The sequence below is a fragment of the Leuresthes tenuis genome, unplaced genomic scaffold (genome assembly GCF_036924035.1).
Source record: "Leuresthes tenuis unplaced genomic scaffold, fLeuTen1.0.hap1 SCAF_2, whole genome shotgun sequence".
NCBI lineage: Eukaryota > Metazoa > Chordata > Actinopteri > Atheriniformes > Atherinopsidae > Leuresthes > Leuresthes tenuis.
Window position 1 is genome coordinate 15,574,173 of NW_027325356.1, and position 17,794 is coordinate 15,591,966.

General features: G+C 39.4%; 1 protein-coding gene across 1 annotated transcript in view; it reads left to right on the forward strand.

Moving 5' to 3' along the window:
* Positions 1 to 17,794, forward strand: part of ush2a (Usher syndrome 2A (autosomal recessive, mild)) — a 210,288-nt gene that overhangs the window by 23,021 nt on the left and 169,473 nt on the right. Inside the window, exons 6-11 of the mRNA XM_072381304.1 lie at positions 2,723 to 2,786; positions 3,609 to 3,710; positions 3,907 to 4,096; positions 6,510 to 6,724; positions 9,805 to 10,026; positions 11,931 to 12,024. Coding sequence (XP_072237405.1) covers positions 2,723 to 2,786; positions 3,609 to 3,710; positions 3,907 to 4,096; positions 6,510 to 6,724; positions 9,805 to 10,026; positions 11,931 to 12,024 — 887 coding nt within the window. The remainder of the gene's footprint in view (positions 1 to 2,722; positions 2,787 to 3,608; positions 3,711 to 3,906; positions 4,097 to 6,509; positions 6,725 to 9,804; positions 10,027 to 11,930; positions 12,025 to 17,794) is intronic.

A 17,794-nucleotide genomic window follows, 5' to 3' on the forward strand; every position in this document is an offset into this window, starting at 1 on the left:
TCCTTGAGATCCATATAACGGAGTGAACTGGGGCATTGACAATACAGCCTCTAAATAAGGCATTATCTGTCTTTATTTCACCATGAATGAATGAATGCGTACTATTGCACTGTTAGCTCATAGCTGCAATGTTGTTGTTATTGGCGGCTATCGGGGGGCTTATAGAGGGCTTTCTACACACTCGTCTACTGGGATGACGTCATCAACACCCGACACTGCAGCACAGCTCATTCACTCTGGTGAGGACGTCCATCATACTCAAAGTTGTCCAAATCTGATAAATATCCTGCCATGTTGCACAAAACTATGAGTAACAAACTACATGTGAAGTTAGCCGACTGTCACAGAGCACGGAGTAAATAAGCTGTGCTGCAGCATGCACGTCGATGACGTCGTCCCAGTAGACGAGTGTGTTGAATAAAGACAGATAATGCCTTATTTAGAGGCTGCATCGTCTATGGCCCCATTCACTCCATTATATGTAGTTAGCAATTTAATTAGCAATGCATATACATATATGCATTTTTCCTATTACACGTAAAACCTGTTAGCAGTTGTTTCACAATATGTTTGTGAGTGTTGGCAGGTTTTTTTGACCAATGTAAAAGGGCTTCATTTTACTGTGTTTGCTCATTGCTTTTAGCTGTAGTGAAGCTGTTTGCTTCACTACAGCTGTTTGCTGCTTCACATAAAAAATATATTTTTATTGACAAATCAGCAGAAAATACAGTATTTGTCACCAAGTTCAGTGGAACCTTATCTACATGATATTGGATATAGACATATGGACACATCAGGACACACAGAGAGCTCCTCTCTAAGCCTGTCTGTCTCCAGTAGTCAAGTGAAGAGGTAGCTGGCTAGACTGAGCCAGAACAAGGCTGCAGGTCCAGATGGTGTAATCCCCAAAGTTCTGAAGGCCTGCAATGAGCAGCTATGTTGGATACTACAGAACCTCTTCAACCTGAGTTACAAAAAAGTTCCAGTGCTGTAGAAGGACAACCTTCCTTATTCCAGCACCCAAAAAAATCTCACCTGTCTGCCCTCAGTGACAACAGAGGATTTTCCCTAACATCCCATACCTTCATGGAGAGACAGTTATTGGCTCCTTTAAGTAAGCAAGGGAATGCCTTTCAGAACCCACTACAGTTTGCTTATTGCCTATTGTCCTACAGTTGGGGTTGAAAATGACATCATCTACTCTGATCATGTTCTTACCAGTGCGTTTAATACAGTTCTGCCTGCACTGTTATGTGAGCAACTACAGAAAAAGTAGGTTGATGTCTGTGCAAAGTGCCTGGATCATCGACTACCTCAGTGTCTTAAACGGTGGTACGTTTGTGAGATTTTATGGCATGGTGTAGAAGCAATCATCTTATGTTAAGTTTAAACAAAGGAAAGGAGTTGATTATGGATTTTAGGAGGTCCAGGACTAACCCAAACACTATTTCCATCCTGTAAGATAAGGTGGAGATCATGGAGCACCACAGATACCTGTGTGTTCACTTCTACAACATGGGAATGCAACAGTAAGGCTGTTTACAAAAAGGGACAGAGCAGACTGTACGTCTCAAGAAAGCTTAGGTCCTTCAGTGTTCACACCAAGATGTTACATATCTTCTATAAGTCTGTGGTGGAGAGTGCAATCTGCTTTGCAGCTATCTGCTGGGGCAGCAACATCAGAGCCAGAGACTCAAAGTAGCTGAACAAAACTGGTAAAGAACACTGGCTCTGTGCTGGGGACTGCTCTGGAGCTGATTATGCCAGGAAGAATGCTGCACAAGTTGCCAAATATATTGGAGAACGCTGCACATACTCTACGTAATATTGTGATCAAGAGTGTGCTCAGTCAGAGGCTTCCTCAGCTTCACTGCAGCAAACAACAATATGAGAGGTTATCCCTGCCCACAGCATTAGCTCTATGAGATGTTTATAATGATGAATGACTAATAATGATCTCTACTACTAATCTTATTTTAGGGATGAATACTGTATCAGAAATGTGATTTATTTCAGTTCAGCTATGCTGAACATTCAATTCAATCCTTTTTTACAATAAAAAAACACATCTTTGATTTAATACTAAACTTCATATTTCTATGTTTGGAGCTCTTGATCTAAGAATTGTTCTAAGAATTGTTTTGAAGTCATGGCCTTGGACAGGTTGACTGAAAATGTGAAATGGTATTTTTCTCAATTTATGGACGTTTGATAACTAAACTGATCCTAATTGATTCTTAGAAGTAGATTTGTCATTTGTGGCTTTCTTTGCAAGTAACTATTCTCTTCTTTCAAATTATAGATTTTGTATTTGGGGTTTTCAGCTGTCAGTAACCACACACTGATCCAATCCCGCTAAGCACTCTCCCCCCCCCCCCCCCCCCCCCCCCCCCCCCTCAGACCAGAAAAATTTGTCAAATAAATATGAAACCTACTTGTGCTCCGGTAGGACTTTATTGGCCTTTCATCATCCAAACCAATGACTTTGCCCTCAGAAGTCTTGCTGCTCTCTAGTGGAGACAAATGAGGACTGTGGCAGATCCTGTTCACGTTTGTATTGAGAACTCTGTCATTATAGGCAGTTGTTGGCAGCCTCACTTAGCTGGTATCAAGAAACAGATAAGATAATCTACTAAATACTGTGAAATCCTCTCACTGCCTTCAGTGCAAACCCATTAACACCTTCTTTATGTTCTTTTACTCTCTCCTTTCATCTCTCCAGGGTCTAATCAGTTCATTGGCCGAATGCAGGACTTTAGATTTTATCCTGCTACTTTGACCAACAGGTGAGTTGGATAGAGTGAGGTACATGTAATGAGCATCTGCTACGGTGGGGGGCCTAAAAGACTTAAGAAAATTAGTGTTAAAGGAAGGATTAGTTGGGACAAGGAAGTAAATTGCAAGTTACATTGGAAAGGAAGTCAAATGCTATTTATTTGAACATTGAAGAAAGAGGGGAAAAAAAAGGGAAATTAGGAGAAAAAGATAAATACTGTATAGATTATGCAACAAAAGAAAGGGAGTGGTGAGAAGTGATTAAGGGAAAGTTGGTTAGAGGAAAGCAGGGGAAGGCTAATCATTGCATCTTGAGATCCATACTGCTTTCAGAGGATTTCTCTGAGAATCCAATACAAAGTAATTAGTGTTTTGCTTACCAGGGAGGACTTTGGGCTTACAAGTTGTCTCATCAAGACTGAGTTAAGACAAAATGAAAGACAAGTTTTTAAGTTATTACTTTGATTTTCTACTAAGCACTTAATGTTCATTTGGAAGCACATCAACATGTGCTTTAAGTGCTTAAAATTGAGATCTTAAAATTGAAGTTGAACCCTTGTTTAATGGCCAGGATTTTTGTTTCTTTGCCACAGCTTAGCCTGTATTGAGGGTTCAGTTTCTTTTTTATGTGAATTTTCTCTATAATTCAACCACATATGTTTTCACCGAATTTAGTTAAATTGAAGAAAAAAAAGCAAACATAAAGGAACCTTTTACTTTAAAATGTGTATGATAGTTAAGTTGTCCTTTTCATATTCCAATAAACACTCCATAGAGTTACACTTTGCAGCAGAACTGTTTGATTTACTGTTTTTTTTTTTTTTTGTTAACAGGGAAATAGTTGAGTTGTTCTCCGGAGTATTTCCTGAGCTGCATGTCCAGTCTGAGTGTCGCTGCCCTCCCAGTCACCCAAGAGTACACCCCTTAGTAGAGAGGTGCATTATAACAACATCACATTCATTCCACATTGAAAGTTTTACGTTACGTCTGATCATGAAAGTCATTTGCTTTATAATACATGTTTAACAGTATCTAATTTCAGGTGAAAATTCTCTACTGAAACTGCTATTACCCCATCTTATATTATGCTGCTGATAATGTTGTGTACTTCAAATATGCTACTGTTAACAGGTACTGCATTCCTAATGCAGTTGAGGACACCACCAGTGACAGGGTATTAAGATTGAACCTGAACGCTCATCCATTCAGCTACATCAATGATCAGGACATGGGCACCACATGGCTATCTAAGATCATGACTACACAAGAACTGGATGAAGGAGTCACTATTACAGTGGATTTGGCTAATGGACAATACCAGGTAATGCCACTATTATCTAGTACATGCACACAGGCAGAGCCACCCATTTTATCATTTAATACAGACAGACATGTCTGGAGTTTCACTTTGTCTAACAAACAAATGACCCCACTGCCATTATTTATTGAATTGTAGAAGTGTTTAAAGAAATTGTCTCTACAGGATCTACAGTACTATCGCTTTGTCCTTAAGGCTGTGATGTAGTGACTGAACTGACTGACTAAATTAAATAGATTTATCAATAAATCAATCCACCTCTCTCTTGTGACCTGTGGATTAGAGTATTGCCATCATGAGAAATACAGCTGCTTCTTTCAGCTGTTGGAGAAGCTTAGTAAGACTCTTGGATTGGAGAAGTCATTCTCCACATTTTTTAAAGAATTTTCAAGCAACTTCTTGCATTTTTATTGTGCCCAAAAGTTTGTGTTATTAAGAATGTGTTTCATGTGGGTTTGCAGCATGACAATGATGCTTTGTGACCTCCCAATTAGAAGTTAATGCTGCAGCCTATACTGTGGTTTAGATGGTAAATATTAAGGTTGGACAGTCAGTTGTATTCTGTTATTGTGAAGAAGTGCAGTTCAAACACTACTTCATAGATCTGTTTGCACCTGTTTGTGCACTTAGCAGTCCTTCCAAATCTCCTCAGCGAGAAAGCCTCAGGCGGCAGAGAAAGAGAAAGAAACAGAGAGTGAGAGACAGCTGGATTTGGGTCTCATTGTCACTGGTGTTGTCAAAAGACTCATTCCCCCCTCTCTGATCTGTGTTCTGTATGTGAGTGTGGGCAGAATTTTGGGAGCCGTCCTGATGCAGTTGCTCAACTCAAGTCCCCACATAAAAGACACTTTCTGAAGTTAGGGGTATTTGTGTTTGTATGCGAGTGTGTTTGTGTGTTTGTGAGGGCTTAATGCGCTCCCCGCTGCGCAACCCAGTGTCCCAGCCTGGACTGGAGTGCCAGATAACACTTAAAGCACACACACGTACACACAAACATGCACAGGTGTATATTTGATATGAAAACACTCCCTGTGTGTGTGTGTGTGTGTGTGTGTGTGTGTGTGTGTGTGTGTGTGTGTGTGTGTGTGTGTGTGTGTGTGTGTGTGTGTGTGTGTGTGTGTGTGTGTGTGTGTGTGTGTGTGTGTGTGTGTGTGTGTGTGTGTGTAAATGTGTGTAGATATGTATGGTATATGTGATGGCTGTCAGTTTTCAACTAATACAGTTCACTGTAAGCTAAGCAGTAAAGTTGCATAAGCACCTACCAACTTTCCATCCATCCATCCATCATCTGCCGCTTATCCGGGGGTCGGGTCGCGGGGGCAGCAGCTTGAGCAGAGAAACCCAGACGTCTCTGTCCCCGGCCACTTCTTCCAGCTCTTCCGGGGGGACCCCGAGGCGTTCCCAGGCCAGCCGAGAGACATAGTCTCTCCAGCGTGTCCTGGGTCTTCCCCGGGGTCTCCTCCCAGTGGGACGTGCCCGGAACACCTCCCCAGGGAGGCGCCCAGGGGGCATCCTAACCAGATGCCCGAGCCACCTCATCTGACTCCTCTCAATGCGGAGGAGCAGCGGTTCTACTCCGAGCCCCTCCCGGATGACTGAGCTTCTCACCCTATCTCTAAGGGAGAGCCCAGACACCCTGCGGAGGAAACCCATTTCGGCCGCTTGTATTCGCGATCTTGTTCTTTCGGTCACTACCCACAACTCGTGACCATAGGTGAGGATGGGAACGTAGATTGACCAGTAAGTAGAGAGCTTCGCCTTCTGGCTCAGCTCCCTCTTCACAACGACGGGTCGGTGCAGAGCCCGCAACACTGCAGACGCCGCACCGATCCGCCCGTCAATCTCCCGCTCCATTCGTCCCTCACTCGTGAACAAGACCCCGAGATACTTGAACTCCTCCACTTGGGGAAGGATCTCATTCCCGACCCGGAGAGAGCATTCCACCCTTTTCCGGCTACCAACTTTCATTTTTCTTATCTTGTTTTTTCTCTGGCACTAGAGTCTATGACATCTCCGAAGTATTAGAGTATCTAAATACTTTGTTGCACAGCCTGTGGTGAGACGGTTGCAACTTCTTTATGTTTGTACGGTGACCATGCTGCAAGGAAATACAGACTAAGCTTAACTAAGACTTGTCATAAAAATATAGTTTAAATCTGAGCAATGTAATTCAATGTTTTGGCCTTATCATTTGTTTTCATAAAAGATAAAAATCTATAAGACAATTTAACGCAGTGCCAAAAAGAGAAAACCTCTTACTGTGGCCTCAAGTATTATTGAGGTTAATAAACTTGGGACTCTATGTCAACAAACCATTTGCACTTGGAGTTTGGTCAGACAGGTTGAAAGCCTGTGTTGAATTACTTTGTTAATCACTGGGTCTGTTCATGCTAACCTCTATCGCTCTTTCCTTCAGGTGTTCTACGTCATAGTTCAGTTAGGGCATCTTTTGCCAGAGTCTGTTTTGATCCAGAGACAGAAGCATGATTTCACAGAGCCTGAGAGTGGCATCAACACAGAACAGCCCTGGTTGGATTGGCAGTATATGGCGAGAAACTGCAATGTGTTTGAAATGCAGAACAATGGGCCTTTGCTAAGACCAGACTCAGTCAACTGTCTGCAGTTACCCAGGTTGGTGTAAATATATTGATTGTTTTTTTTTGTTTTAAAAAGCCCTCCTATATCTATTGATATGCTAAAGAACCTACGGACACTGATAAGAAAAAGTACCTAGTTTTTCCAAGTTTCATGCTCGATTAAGCATATTTTCAGTTAATTTCAATTCAATTTATTTATATCGAGCCAAATTACAACAACAGTTATATCAAAGCACTTTAAAGAGGAAGTAAACGAGTTTGATTCGAATTCAGTTTGATACAGTCCAATTCAGTCCAGTTAGAATCCAATTTGATCCATTCAATTATAATCGTATTGATATGGCAATTGATAAAAAGTTGCCTTGTTTAGGAAACCAATGGAATGTATTTATACTTCACTTCAGTGGTGACAGTAGAGAGAAAAACCTATTTTAACAGGTAGGGAAACCTGGTAGCAAACGGGAAGAGCTGCCATCTTCCTCAGTCGGTTGAGTGGGTGAAAAGTCGGTGCCACAAACAAACACAGCAACATCAGCTGCGTAGTTTGTTGTTTTGACAGTAAGCACATTTACATTACAGTAGAAAAACATGAATCGCTTTGCTAGTCCAAACAAAAGCCGTCTTTTAAAATGAACATATTAGTCTGATCAAAATTGTACAAGGACTAATACACCCAGGTAATGCGGTTAGAGATGGAATCACTCCTGCATGTATATGCTCAGCTAGACTAAAGAGAAGGACCGAAGCACTCTGTAAATACTCTCACATTCCAACCAATGTATTGATAGAGCTGAATTACCAATATAGCTACTCTCTTTCACATGTTTGTCTTGTTTCATTTGTCAGACTGCAAAATGCATAAAAAAACTGAGACTTAAACTCTGCCCAATAAGAATGTGTCAAATTATGGTCTCTTAAAGTGTTTCCAGACTGTCACTCTAATCTAATAAACCCCGATTTTATAACTGCGATGACATCTGACTGAATCAGTATTGAGACGACTTAAAGACAATGTTGATGCATTCAATTTTGCTATACTTGCATAAACAAAGAATTTGAGAACAGAAAGTTTTCATCAGCAGAATGTCTTGTACATTTTTTTCACAGTCCATGTCATTGCAATGTCGGACAAACTTAGTTAATAATTTGATTCCCCTCCTGTGCATGTATACTGAGACGAGGACAGTGGTCCAGATAACTGGCCAAATCAAGCTGTAAATGAACATACCCAGAACACGCATAAAGCATATGTCAAAATTATCAAAGGAAACCAGATGCAGACTCTTCATTTATCTACAGGTATTGCTTCAGCATACACTGGCACCCTCACAGAAACTAGGTTTATAATCCTAACCACCTACTGCGTTGCCATGGCACATGACCGGCAACAGACTCTCAACTGGCACCAAGTGCACAACTGGACTTGGAACGTGTTTACACCCACAATCTCACACGCTTATTCTTGGCAGAACTGCTTGCATCAAGAGCTTACTTGGCACTAGATAGAAACGGTATGAATAGATCACAGATTATGTAGTCATTACCTATTTTTCGCTTGAACGACAAATTATATTAGGTCCACATTATATCACATCCAACCTTTTCTGGCACAATTAAATGTATTAGTGAAACTAGCATGACAACAACTGAACCTCACATTTGTAACACAATAACATGCTTAATTCTCCATAATTGTATCAAAACAGAGGATGGGATTTAGTTAGCTAAATATCTTTTTTTCTTTTTTTTTTTTCCAATCTTGATGCTATGCCACATGACCCAGTGTTGACATGTGTTGTGGCAGTGCCGATGTCTGGGAAAATTGCCTTAGTCACCAAAAGATTGGCAAACTCATCCAAGTAAATGGAAAGAGCCCATAATAAACATGATTTGTGATCGTCTGTGCCACTTGCATATTGCAAAAGCTGGTACATTCCAATGTGACAAGGCTGGTACCACTTTAGATGTGTGTATCATGTTGGAAACAATTTTACTCCTCGTGTCAACATTAGGCCGTGAGGCACGTTATGTATGCTTTTTTTTCGAGGATTCTAAATAAATGTGTGTCTCTGTTATTCAGAATGTTTTCATGTGTATCTCACACACATTGTACAACAGTAAGTTAAAAAAAAAAAAAAGAACAGGTAATATTGTCATCTTCAAGATTCAAGGTAGTTGTCGCTACACAATACAAGATTGTACTGCAAGATTTCCTTAAGTCCCAAAAACAAAATGGCTTAAACAAAAAACAGAGAAATGCTTTTTGTATGAGTGTAAGTTGGATGGAAGAGAAAAATATCAGAACACAGAGACTTTATAGCTTCCAGGAAATGTCTTTCTCTGGTGGCCATTCGATCATGGCATGTAGATCAGTTCTGAGGTCTCTTTGATTCAAGTTTTCAATTAAGATAACATGACATCTAATTAACTCATTCAGTTCCTGCAGTGCATTTTCAAACGTGTATAAGGAGGATTGTGAAGAGCAGCAACTAACAAAGTGGTGAATTTCATAACAAAGAAAAAGGAAAACTGGTAACATCTGAGTGATATCAACACCAGAAAGTTGCCTTTAATTTTAAGCCGAGCAGATAGTGTATTAAGGGTTTACATAGCTTCTGTTTATGGGGGGCGTGGGACGAGCGGGCCAAAAAAATGTATAGCCAAATAATCCATTCAAACTTGGTAAACTTTGATTTTGTTATTAAAAAAGATTGATTATAGCCAGTTTAAAGAATTGGGATTAAGATGTGCCCATATTACAGTATAAAAATTACATTTTTAGTGCTCTTTGGATAACAAACTCAGTTAAAGTTGTTGGGTTACTATATATGTGTTGTTGTTCTTCTTCTTTTTCTCTTTTTAAAGTTAATCAGCTGATCCAACAGACTAGCTGATTTGTCAGTGCAGCTCTGGTGTATTACACATGAGGATTAAGTACATAGTAACAACCCAAATAACACGTAATGAACATTTGCTCAAAGATTACTAAGACTATACTCTTATGACTACAAATATACTTTTTGGTGACTGTATTTTTTTTTGTTTACATGTTAAGAAATAATATTCATTCCTGTTTTTGATAATTTGGATGGATGTTTGTTTGTGTTTTACCAGTGATGTGCCCTTCTCAGGAGGTAACATCACATTCAGCCTTCTGACCATGCAGCCACATCTGAGGCCAGGTTACAGTGACTTCTACAAAACTCCTGCTCTGCAGGAGATGGCACAGGCTGCCCAGGTCAGAATACATATGATGGGACAATACCATGCCAGAGGAGTCGGAGTGAACCAGCAACACAGATACTTTGCCATAAATGAGATCACCATCAGTGGCAGGTGAAAACTTGTTTCACAGATCTTCTGTGTCTGTTTATGAAAGTTGCTGAAAGAGTTTGACTTCCACAGCTGCCCTTACTTATTTCTGTGTTAACAAAAATTAAAGTAGATTAATCACCATAAGCAACATATTTGTAATTTGTTTGTTAACTGTCACCCCTGCTCCATGCCAAACTTTATGTAAGTGGCACAATTGGTTGAAAGAAATTCTTGAATGTCTTTTCAGGGCTGATTTGTAAAAATCAAAACAAAGAGTGAGCTCAGTTAAAGAAGAATAATTCCACACAGACTGTTGAGTTTCAGCAGAGCTTTCTGAGAGTAATTGTGAACATGTCTTTTCATTAGACTGACATAGTGACTATTTTTTATGACTGTAGTAATTATAGGATTATGCAGGAGGCAATCATCTCTAACCCCCCCTCCCCCTCCTCCTCCTTCTAAGCTGTTTTAATTAGTAGCTTGTTACAGTGAAGTAGGAGAAACAGAGATTTAATAGTGCTGAAACCTCATCTGTGCATTCTTCATCCCTCCCTGTCGCTCCCTTCTTTTATTCTTCTTCCATCTTCTCTATTCTTTATAAAGCATGTAAACAGACATGTTGAAAACTCGTATGAACATCATTGTTCTTCACTACGGGAACCTCACATTTTTCATTATTGTATCATATTGTATTACTTAAGTATTTAAATACATTAATATTAAAATGTAGGAATATAGCTGCCAGGCGAGTGCAGAATTTTAGAGTTCCGTTTGTTGTTTTTTTTGTTTTTTTTATTTTAGTGTTTTTAGATCAGTACAAAGCATAACATTTGTGTGTACTGGACTGCTTTTTGTTGGGCCTTCCCTCTCGCATCTCGCTCAGTAGCCTGTAAGTTTACATGGCTACAGCTTCTTCGCTGCCTACTTTGATTTGTCAGACCTTTCCAGCCTGGTTATTACAGCTGCAAGCTCAGTGTACCTGGGCTTCTTGCACCTGAAGTGCTTCTCCTCTGAATCCTCCCTGGACAGTAAAAGCTCTGTGATGTAAACGAGATGGAGTGAGGTCAAACATAAGTCAAGGTCTGGTCTGAGGATGGTTGACCTAATTTCCGCTTGGAGCTTGAGGCTTACTGAACAAATGCAGCTGCTGACTAATGAGGTGAAAGGAGAGGAGGAGAAGGGATGGGCATCCTCTGATTTTTCCAGGTGTATCAGCCATGGGAGGAGCTGATCTTACAGCAGCATGTTGTATTTTTCTGGGATTCTCAGAGGCTGAGATTCTTGGAAGATGGCAGGGCAGCATGGGCAGCCATGATACTGAAGCTCACTCTGAATATTTCCATCTCCCAGGCACTTGTCTTGCCTGAGTGATGGCCTCAAATAATTGCCGAGATCTCAAAGGCAATTCTCCTAAAACATACAGGCTTTCAGAAATCAGACGTGGTGCTCAGAAAGACTTAATTTGATTAGAAATGAACTGAATGTTCATTGCTTCATATTTGTTTAATATGATATTTGCCAGCCTGTAATAGAAAGTGGCATGAAGAGAACAAGAGGTGAAAGAATACAAGGAGGGAAAGTGAAAGAGAGAAAGCAACTGGATATCTGAATGAATAATTAAAACTGTGTGTGTGTGTGTGTGTGTGCAAGAGAGAGGGACGAGCTTGTCTGCTACCTGTTATGTTACTCTGATAATTCTCAGGATGGCATTTATAAATGTTGAATGGGAATTTTCCAGTGGCACTGCTGCTGTTCCATGGATGAGGGATGGCACAATGTCGGAGAAAATTTGAGGGAAGGAGGGCAGTTGTCATTGTTGTCCTTTTTTTACTCTCATTCGCATTTCTCTTTTGATTGTAAACATAAACTAAATGTTTGAACTTGGTCTCACTCTCTCTCCCTTCTTGTTTCTGTCATCTGAACAGATGTGAGTGTCATGGCCACGCAGACCACTGTGACACCAGTGTCACACCGTACCGCTGTCTGTGTCTGCCAGAGAGCCACACAATGGGAAATAATGTGAGTAACAAGCGTTTGATCACATAAAGCAGTGAAGAATCACATTGCCATTTTGTTAATGTTTTATACAATAATAGTTTTGAAGATATTAGAGGGTTAGGTCGACAAGTTCCACCCATTTAAACTTAAATCCATGATACCGATTTGCTCTGTCCCCAGTTAACAATAGCGACAGTACATTGGATCAACATATACATCATATATGATGTTCATGCATAAAAACACACGTTTTTTTAAAAACATTTTTCTTTACTTTCCAGTAGATATTAATTTTGCTGGGTTTTTATTATGGCTTGTTTTTGCCATATACTGTTTACTTTTTTTTTCTAACCATTTTGAGGAAGTGTATATAACAGCAGTGGAAAGCAACTGCTGTAAATGGCTGGAAACACTGGCAAACAGGTAGGATAAAAAGATAGATGAGACAGATCGGATACAAAAATCAATGTACTGTATATGTCTGGAAAGAATTGCTGGACTGCTTTTGTATGTCTGCTGCATTAGTATTAGTAATTATTGATATCACTCTATGTAATTATAGAGGTATCATTTGGTTTAAAAAAGTTTTTTTAGCAACATGTGTCATAGAGGCTGGACTGTAGCATGGACAGTATTAATTTAGCCTACATTTAGATGAAAAAGAATCACTTAGAGAGAGACTATCTACATGTGAAGAATCACAATCCAACATCTGTGCTTCACTGCTGGGACTGTGTTTTCAATATATTTCAAATATATTTTACTCTTTCTGAGTGTGACAGATTGTTAAGCAAGATTTTTGTTTTTGGATGCGGGTCCATAAAGATGAATCACTATCCTTTACACTCAGCATGGTTACATGCACAGTTAAGTCAAGCTATGGTTGTGGTTCGGCCTTTAATTGGACCACCGCTATGTATGTTAGCGACACCGTGGACTGCGTGCTTACTGTCAGACCTAAATTAGACTTTTACAATGCATATATACATGTTTGTCCAGTTAATAAAGTTGCTCAAAGTACAGTTAATACAGTTGAGCTCCGCAATTGCTCCAACGTTCCATCTTTCTGCTTCTTTTTGTAAAAACAGTATAACCTGTGAGTATACTAATACAGCCAAATTCAAAATAAATTTTTATTTGAAATGTAAATTTTCTGGCTTAAGTGTCAGAAATTGTGACTAAAAAAATCAACCAATTCAGACACCGTCTCAACTCAGTTGTTTAAAGCATTTCCAGAGCGACATTGCTTTAACAAATTCCTGCTTTTATAACCACATCTAACAAAATCATCATTTAGGTAACTTAAATACATCTGCGCAATGAATTTTGCTAAGCTTTCATGTAGAATGATCTGCCACAGAGGAATTTAGAAGCAGCAGCATGTTTTTAACATGTATTCACACAGATGGCAGCATCATGCTGTGGGACATACTTTGGTCAACAACTTGATTCCCCCTCATGGATGTATTTTGGGATATGGATGGCTGTTTAAACGTCAAGTCAAGCTATAACTGTAGCTCAGTTCAGCTATACATGTACCCCTATTGACTGTCTATAAAATAATCTCAGGACAGCCACAACGGCGCATTTTATACATCATGGTTCTTGAGCAATAGAAAGTTGTCCGTTTGAATTCATAGGCTTCGTTTTCCTCACAGTTTCTGCTTAGTTTTTAGAAAAAATGTTTGAGTGAGTTTAACCAATATTGTATCTACTCACTGCTGCTGTCTGCTACAGGCTGGATAGTTGGATCTAAACCACCACCTTTTGACTAGACAGTTGCTTTGTAAAAGGATAATAGACTTTGCCATAAATGTAGACATCACCAACACAAAAAAAAAACAACAACAAAAGCCTCCATTTGGTCAGCAGTGAAATATTCAGGTATGACTGCTTCACCTCACTGTTGTACAGGACAACCTGCATTATTCACCTCTTATGTATCATTCATACACCAGTGTCTGTGCTTTAATGTGTGTATTTGTATTCTAGAGACACATCAGACTATATTAGTGGAGATGTAAGGTTGTCACCAGCAACTGACTTTTGCATTAAATTGCATTTGTTTCACCTGATTTAAAATTTTTAAAAAAACAAAACATTGTCAGATAAATCCCATCATTCATATCAATGGAAAGAAGAAAAAACAGTGTTTTTCCTTTTTTTTCTTCTCTTTCTTACTTTCTTCTCTTGTTATACACTACATATGACTCTCCTCTCCACAGGTCCCTGTACCACCTCCAACCCCTTCTCTTTGTTGAACACTCTGTCTCTTATAGTCTGTCTTTCTCTCCCGAGTCTCTGTTTAAATAATGTCTCAAATCGACTAGAACAATGACATTCCCTCAGCATGCATCTCTAATCAGCTCTCTTTCTTTTTCTGTTTGTCTTTCGCTTCATTTCACTCAGCCGTTTTCTGCTCTCCCCTACCCTCCATCCCCAGCCACTCTTTATTTCTGTACTCTCTAAGTATATAATTCATTCCTGTTTGACTCTGTGTCTCATGTTTCATTCCGTCTTTCCTATATTTATCTTGCTGTCTCAGGTTGACCCATCCTCCAAGCTGTCCCATTCTCTCTCTCCCTTACATACATTCATTCTTTTTTGGTTGGGGAGATGCAATAGAAATACGCATTATGAATATGTTTCATGTAAATTATTCTCCATAGGAGCTCCACTCCTGAAATACATTGGTGTCTATGCAGTGTTCTTTTTGTGTAATCATCTGCGTGCATGCCTATGTGCTCCTTTTTTTTCTCAACCTGTCCATGTCATCTCTCTGAGTGAATATTCAGGACCTTTCTTCTGTCTCCGTAATATTAGAGCATAAAAGGCTGTGGGGAATATTAGCGTTTAATATTGCATGCATTCTGTTGACTTGAATCGGCCTTGCACCATGACGGATGTTGTACTAATCTGTAGAATTTCCACAGTGACATTAAAGTGACAGAAATGCTAAGACATGTGTCAAAGTGATCAACAGGGGCCCTAGAAGACACACACTTAAAATTTCTCTCTCTCTCACACACACACACACACAGAAACACACGAGCAGACAAATGCATGCGCACTCCCAGCTTCTCACTCTGTCTTTTGATTCTTTCTTTTTTTTTTTTTTTTTGTGCACTTTGTGTCAGACTTGATCTCAAATTCTGTCAGTCTTGCACTGTACCCGCTTCCTGCAACCGATGGATTTCATCATGCCTGAAAGCTATATCATTTACTGTATTGTACATTATATTGCGCAGTCTGTTTCCAGTCGTACAATGTCATTTAACAGTTAATGATAATATAGCTTTGCATTTAATGCTGTCAAATAAAACTGCATTTATGTAAGTAAAAATACTCCACACAAACTTTGTTTTAAGCTTTTCCTTTTTTCTGCACCCTAAAGGCACAAATGATAGTTGCATCAGGCTTGACTGAAGGCTTGACAGCAGTGAACGAATAGTGTAATTCTTTGTGTGTGTGTGTACGTGTGTGTGTGTGTGTGTGTTGTGTGTGTGCATATTAATGTCTTGCAAGGGTTACAAAAAATTCCTCTCTGTGGTTTGTTCCTGCAGAATTTAAATTTGAAATAACTATAAGACTTTTGAATGGTGCAGCATTTATTTTAGTGTTTACATGTCTTGTAAAATACAAAGTGAACACTGTATCTGTTTTTCTGTTTACATCTGTATGTGTGAGAGATTTTGATAGATAGTGACATTAAGTGGCGTTGCCTAGGCTCTGTGTTGCTTAAGTTTGCATCAGCAGCAGTTTTTCACCTGCACCGGGGTTAACTGGGTTAACTTTTACTCTAGATACACATAAAATAGATGTGTACACACAAACATTTCCACACATACACAAGGCAGTGCCATGACCTTTCCAGAGAGAGCGTGAAATTGGTCATGACATTTAGGATAAGATGAGTTGTCCCAGCAGATTTACACTCACGCACACACGCACAGATGCTTATGACAGGCCATCTGAATGTCCACATATCCATTAGAGTAGTCTCCTCACTCAGCAGGTTTTGTCGTAACAGTCACAGTGAAAATTAGATGTTATCTTCTGCCTCACAGTCCAAAGCACACTTTCTTTCATACTTGCACGCACACTCACTGGCTCCTTTTGTCAGAGGAGAAAATTTGAACAACTATGTTATTTACAATGTGCTTTACTAAACGGTGTGATCTACTGAATGATGATGTCTTTCATAGCTTCGTGTTCTGTCACCGCATGGCTAACTCATCTTGTCAACCCTGTCACAACAGCTTCATAGCAGGCAGTTTATTCATGTTGGAGTAACCCACTCGACTCCACTTCACCCCTTTCTTCCATGTTTGGTTATCATCTATTTAAATTATGAGTGATCATACAAAGAAAATGTGGCTACAGATTACACTCAATAACCCTTAAACCACAATATTACTATATCTGCAACGGATCAAAAAACTCACAGTTCAGATCATTTCGCAGATCAGTCACGGATCGGATCATTTTTCGGATCAGCAAAAAAAAAAAAAAAAAAAAAAGACGAGATAAATAGACATAAGTTTTTTTTTTTTTTGTTTATTAACACTTTTCAATTGTTAAATTAAAATGTATAAAATCATCTTAATGTGCACAAGGCATAATAGCTTCTTTTTAACATAATTAATGAAAAACAACTTAAAGTGCAACATAAAAAGGCATATTTTCCTTCCTTTAATCGAATTTGGCCTCATGTCTGCCCATAGCGTTTGTGATGGCTTTAACCCAGTCGAATTGTGCAACAAGGGGCTGCATAATTGCCGCGGTGATATGCGGTTGTTGAGCAGACTTTGTTTTCACTTTGTTTTCACTCCTGTCACTCGTGTTGATCCGAACGGATCACGGATCAATGATGATCCGTTGCACCACCAATCATAAAGCATACACAGCCTAAGAATTCACATTAGCACAGACAAACCAAGCTCACACTTGTACCAAATAAACTGAAGGAATGCATGTCTGGTCTTTTTATTCCCAAACATTTCCCCTTAGTCTGCAATTTGACTGTAGACAGTTGGCACAGATCCCTGTATTAGGCACAATCTTGTTGTGACCCATGCATTGATGTAGCTCAGGTTGTCGCACCATGAATAGTAACGTAACAACCAGCCTACCAGTCTTAGATGAATCAAAATGATCTTTATCAGATATAGGCTCAGTTAAACATGGGACTCACCGTCAGCAGTTTCTCATAGTTAGCCTCTAAAAGTCCTAATATAACAGATAAATGGACTGTTTATCTTGATGTTTTTTCTCTCTTTTTAAAAATTTGATTTTCTGGTTCCAATGTGTTTGACATTCTTGTTGATCCTCCATATAACTTGGAATTTCTAACTTCTGACCGGAAAAAAAATCAAAGAAAATGCCAACAAGTCAGATTTCCTTTTTCAGACCTGGGATAGGGTTTCTCAACAATGACATTGACAAGCTTTGGCCTGCTGTTCCTAATCTGATAAAACAGACTAAGAACTGGTAGGGCATTATTATCTAACTTCTTTCTTAAGTGATCTGAACAAATGAAGGTCCAACGAATGAAGCCTGATTTGTATCTGTGGGTGGAGGTAAAGATGGGCTGGATAATAACTCTACTCTGAGCTGGATCTGGGACATAACAGTAGTCTGCAATCTGAACTGCTCACTGAATGATGTATTTTCAGATGTAGATTATTCTAAACAAAGTGAATGGTCTGTCGCTTCAGACACCCAAATGTCTCCAAAAAGACTTTTTCCTTGATATCTCCCCTTCAAGGCTGACTTTATGGATAGAGATATT